The 5973-nt window shown below is 40.8% G+C and overlaps 1 protein-coding gene across 1 annotated transcript in view; it reads right to left on the bottom strand.

Moving 5' to 3' along the window:
- Positions 1-4554: 4554 nt before the first annotated feature.
- Positions 4555-5973, bottom strand: part of Cwh43 (cell wall biogenesis 43 C-terminal homolog) — a 49138-nt gene continuing 47719 nt past the window's right edge. Inside the window, exon 16 of the mRNA XM_031342694.1 lies at positions 4555-4992. Coding sequence (XP_031198554.1) covers positions 4914-4992 — 79 coding nt within the window. The 3' untranslated portion in view covers positions 4555-4913. The remainder of the gene's footprint in view (positions 4993-5973) is intronic.

The following is a 5973-nucleotide window of genomic DNA, read 5'->3' as shown; positions in this document are numbered from 1 at the left end:
GAGCTGTGGCCCCATGACTGACACATGCTCTGGGTCCAAGAGACTCACTTTGACTGCCTTTTCTCTTGTCAGAGGCCAGAGACGTGTGCACAAAGCTCAGGCACCTACAGCCTCAGTTTCTTAACAAAGAATGTTAAGTGCAGTGTCTACCACGAGGAGCAGCTGTGAAGATTCGATGGATTTTGGATTTTATGGAAAGGCCCGCTGTTAAGAACTATAAGTGTGACAGCCGTCATGATGCCACTACACCCAGCATGCACCTTACCTCATTCAGCAGGCAGCAGCAGCAGGTAGAGAGAGGAAGCATAAGGAGAAACTATTTCTATTTCTTTTTACATTTTTTTACACACACACACAAATATATATATGTCTGAGTAGATATATGTATGTATGATTTATAGTAATACTAATGGTGAAAATTTCTGCTCATTAAAAAAAAAAAAAACTAGGGGGCTGGCGAGATGGCTCAGCAGTTAAGAGCACTGTCTGCTCTTCCAGAGGTCCTGAGTTCAATTCCCAGCAACCATATGGTGGCTCACAACCATCTGTAATAAGATCTGATGCCCTCTTCTGGCCTTCAGGGATACATGCAAGCACAATGTTATATACATAATAAATAAATAAATCTTTAAAAAAAAAAGACTACTAGGATTTCACACATCAAAATGCTTTGAAGAGCACTGATTTCTTCCTTCAGAGAGGTCACTACAACTAAAGCGAGAACAGTTAAACCTCCACCCAGGTGGTCCCCCAGCAAGCTAATGTCCTCGGCCACACAGAAAATCTTGAGTCTGTCCTTTTAGAATGCACCAGAAGCAAAGTCCTAGTCTCTGAAGGAGGTAACAAAATTGGAGGAAAAAGCAAGGGGGAAGTGAGAGGAATGACCGCTGGTAACTAACCAGTAAGTCAAACAAACTGACCCTGATCATGGAGCCAGCCAGGGAGCAGGCTGCTTCTCAGGGGGTCTCATTAGACAAGGGAGTAAATTTCCCATAGAATGTCAACACTAGAACTCACCAAATAAAAGAAAAATAAAGTCAAAGAGGATGCTGGGAAATGGGTCTCCTCCTAAGATTGAGAAGTGTGGTAGCTCCAGGGGCAAGAAGGAATAAGAAACGGGCCATAGGTAAAGGGCAAGCATCTATCAAGACCGGATGAAGAGCTGGGGCTGGATGCATTCTATGTGTTTGACACGTGTGTGAGCCTGGCTCAACCAATCACTAATCAGATATCAGAGACTTTGATTGGCGGCTAAATTGGTATTCAGAAATGTTACTTTTCGTGGTATTGCAAGTCTGAACTATATATCCAATCTTCAAGGTTGACCTGAAAATATTTTCTCTGCTGTTTTTTTAAGAGCTAATGTTACATGGAAGATGGAAGGCTAGACCAGATGTCTAGCAGCTGCCGCACTCCACCTAATTTCTATAACCAGCCTTGTCTTTGCACAAGTTTCTTCAGCCCTCAAAATTCTGTTTCCTCACCTGGAGGGAAAAAAACAGTTGAATTGTCAGACTTCCGTTTCCCTGCCAGCCCCAAGGAAGGAATGCTGTGGAATATTTTCTAATGATTTGCCTACTTCACCTAGGAACTAAATACAGAGGAAGTGTATTGGACATGTCTGATTATTTGTATCAAGGCTTAGCTAAGTGCCTCCCCTTTTTTCTTAATTCTTTCCCTTAGGCCAGTGAGGCGGCTCGGTAGGTAGATGCACCTGTCACTGAGTCTGACGGCTTGACTTTCATTCCCAGGATCTGCTTAGTAGGAGGAAAGACCCGACTCCCATAAATTGTCCTCTGACCTCCACATGTGAGCCGTGGCATGCATGCCCCGCCTCCACAAGTAAATAAAATTTTGAAAGTTTCAGGGAGAGCTCATGCAGATACACTGTGTTTCTGTGACAGTGGATCTGATCATCAAGGCAGCTATTGACAAAAGGGTGAGTAGCATACACAGAGTGAATGCCTACACTAGGCAGAGACGCCATCCACCACACGATTCAAAACACCATCCAGTTTTAAATCTATGTTTGGTTCTGAAGTTTCCCATCTCATATTTTTAGGCACAGTTAAACTTAAGTAACTGAAGTCACAAAAAGAAAAAAAAATTCTATGGACAAGGAAGGCAACTGTACAGGCCCAAATGATTTAGATAAAATAAATTCATTACTGCAGTGTATTGCAGATAAGTACCTTCTCTTTTTAATTTAGCGTCATAGTCCAAAGTCACACAGATGGCCCTGGGTAAGATGAATGTGTAACAAAACAGAACTAATAATCATGAATCCTAGAAAGGGACAGTGTGTGGGGAGGAGGCGGGGTGGGGTATGGGTAGGGATGGGAAAAGAGGAGTGGGGATGGGAAGAGAGAGGTGGGAGTGGGAAGAAAGGGGTAGGAAGAGAGAAAAGAGTAACTAGACTTGTGTATGTACATGCATGAATTGTCAAAGAATAGTTTAATAAAAACTGTAACTTCAATCATTTAGAAAGCTGAAGCAGAGCGGTGGGCACTAGAGACTGGGGAGTATGGGGGAAGCAGTAAGTAGCCATATAGAAAGTACTGAAGTGCATGTCTAGGTCTTTATAGCATGGCACTGTAGATATTGGTTAAAGCAATCCATGATCATTTCCAAATGACTGCTGTATAAAAATTTCCTGGCTCGTAAAAATGATTGACATTCAAGGCAACAGACGTGCTTTATACCCTGGCTAGTTGGTCGTACGCTGCCCTCCTGTATCAAGCTATGAGAGCCCACGCCATAAAGATATGCCGGTGCTACATTTCAGTAGAAAAAAGATGAGAAAAAAATAGAAGTTTGAAAGTAGCACATCAAAAATAAATGGGAACAGGAAAAAAAGAGAGAAACAAGTGTTATTCTCATCTTAAATATAAGAAAAGTCTAAAACCAACTATAATATCTTGTCAGCCAGCTGCACTTTATAAGAGAAAAGAAAGTGGACAAGTTCCAAAAAATATTAGAAAGTGTTTACAGAGACATTATTAGGAAGTATCTGTTATGGAAAAAATACTGGAGAAATATTTATATAGTGTTTTACACTGCTAATAAGCAGAGCAAACAGGAGTGATTTTCATGTTGTCCTTCTCTATAAAGGGAAGAAATTTAGGTCCCCAGAACAACTCATGGTCCTGGTTTTAACCGTAGAATACTGGCGCTGCTGTTCGTATTAGCAAGTGGTCCAGAGTTCCATAGACATTATTTAGTCTCTATAGATTTCTTCCAAAGATGTAAGAGGACTGCTAAGTCCACATGACACTGTTTTGAGCTCACAGATTACAACAGTCTTTAATGATCTCAGTCACGGTACCATTATCTCTAAAGCAGCCATCATCACTTACCAGGATGGCAGCCCCACCACTTACCATAGGCTGGACTCTCCATCTCCATGGCAATGCAGTACCTGTGTTGTGAAGGACCTGCAACCAGAGACACTGGTCAGCCACACCTCTCCCCCACGAATACACCCAAATGACCAGGACCATTAATTTTATCCTGGAATCTAGCAACAGCCAAAATCAGTGAAGCCGGGGTGGTTAGAGGCACTGGGCTAATAGACATGACTCAAAAGAAATTACATAACACTGTTGTTACATACTTCCTGTAGCTAGAGATGGGTGCTTGATTTTTTAACAGAGCACACTGCTGTATAAAGTATCAATGGAGTCATCAATATGTGTAATTTGTAGAGACAACAGTGATGTTATCTGTGTAGACATTGTACAGTGTTTGAGTTTTGTCCTTATATCTTTCCAACTCTGGATCAGTGGGATTCTGATTTTGTTCTCTGACCTATCTTCCAGTTCACAAATTTCCTTCAACTATTGATTTATTCTGATGTTAAATCATTTCAGTGAGTTTTTTATTTCAGTTGTAATTTTTTTAGAGTTCTAGAATTTATTTTTCTCTTTTCCAATCTCTTAGGTAAGTCTTTACACTTTTAGTTTCTTGCCAAAATGTTCCAACTTGGGTTCTCCTTAAACCTGGAAATTTCATTGACTTTGTAGACTGGATCTGATGAGTCCCATACTGAGAGCTTCATTAGGTCTGCTTTTACTGCCTGTTGTTTCTATGGATGGTGGTTTATGCTCAGTCATCTTTGACTGTGTGCGGGACAGTGTATCTGAAAACACTGCAGAAATAATTCCATTCCTTTCCCTAAGATTACTGACAGAAATAAAATTATTTTATTTATACCAGTAAGAGGTGTACATGTGTGCACATGTGCATGTGCATATGCATGCATGATCTGTACATGTGGAAACCAGACATTAACATCAGGTGCTTACCTTCATTTTACTTTTGGAGATAAACCTGTCACCAAGCCTGGCATTCGCTGACTGGCTAGATTAGCTGGTTACTGAGTCCCCAACACCTGTCTCTGTCTGTTACTTCCCATACTGGAGTTATGGAGGAATGTTGTCACAACTGGTATTTTACAGAGATGCTGGTGATCCTAACTCGAGACGCGCAGCAAGTTACTCATCCACTGAGCCATTCTCCCCAGCCCGTGATGCTAAAATAATCACAAGTCAGTGGTTTCTTTTTTCCTTCATCCAGCTCACTTTATTTCTGGCAGTGCTGGGAATTGAAATGAGGGTCCCACACACATGAGGCAAGCCCTTTACCACCGAGTTCCAGCTCCAGCCCTGAGCTTAACTTTCTTATGTTATCACACTATTTTTTTTTAAACAAAAGTAAGTTAGAGAGATGCCTTTATTAAGCGACATAGCTTATGAACTGATGGAATTCTCATTGAGTGATGTCACCTTTATCTTTTTTTTTTTTTTAATTTAACTCCTGAAGTTCTTCACGTATATTCTTCCATCTTCATTAACCACTTCCTTGGACTGTTACATATTTCCCCCATTTGATGATGACTTCTTGTCTAAAAGGGTTCAAACGAAGTATTTGGGTGTATTCATGTGAAAATGATGGTTGTTCTCATAATTGTGTCCTTCTTTGTAGGAGCCAAATCTAAAAAAAAAGAAAAAAACTGACATGGGAAATGTCACAGGATACAGGTTTGGCTGTGTGTGTGTGTGTGTGTGCGTGTATGTGCGCTCGCATGCATGTAACTATAGATAGATCGTTTTATACTTTTTTCCTTATGTTTACCAGATTGGTCTTATTGCATGGTATTATAAATATACACAAATGTGAGGTCAGTGAGGTGACAAAGGGAGGCTTTCCAATGCTCAATACCCTCACAGAAACATAGGTTTAAACAACTATCCACAGGCAAAAATGCCTTCACACACATTAAAGAATTCAGGTGTATGATAAAAGTACTAGAAAGATGTGTGCACCACCTAATCACTTATTAACAGATGTATGATAGACAACATACATGAATTGCTTCATCAATAAAATGGTTACTTCTGTTCATTCACATACTACTGAACCGATGGCCTTAGCTTGTCAGGCCAGCCATTATCACAGCTCACAGTATTCCCAGGCAGGTAAGATTGTTGCGCATCTTTCTTCTTTTGTAATATAAATAAAACCTCTGGCACAGTGAAAGCTTGTCTCTAGGAATGGAGCTCCCAGGTCACTACCACATCCCATGACTCAGGTATGTGGTATCTTCTGCAATAAGATCTTACCATCAGATTATGAAGGGTAACCGAGAGCAATGGCAAGAGCCTGTAAAGTTAGGGGTAGGGTGGTCTATGGGACTCTACTGACCAACAACTCAAAAGGATATAACCTATGCCTGGCACTGAGCTTCTTATTTGATAGCCTATGGTCTTTGGGAGAGGTATTATCCCGTTGTGATATGGTAACTCTGTTTATACTGTATATTAGAAAGCTTCTACAGTGGTAGCTTTCCATATAGAATTTTCTTTCGTGTTAGTTGATGGGTTCCAGGGGAGGGAGAATAAGTTTTCTTCAGGATTGCAATCCCTGAGAGGTTACCTTTCCTCCAGTAGATGGTCCTCTACCCATAGACATACA

The sequence above is a fragment of the Mastomys coucha genome, unplaced genomic scaffold, assembly GCF_008632895.1.
Source record: "Mastomys coucha isolate ucsf_1 unplaced genomic scaffold, UCSF_Mcou_1 pScaffold22, whole genome shotgun sequence".
Lineage (NCBI taxonomy): Eukaryota > Metazoa > Chordata > Mammalia > Rodentia > Muridae > Mastomys > Mastomys coucha.
This window is presented reverse-complemented; position numbering and strand designations above follow the sequence as displayed.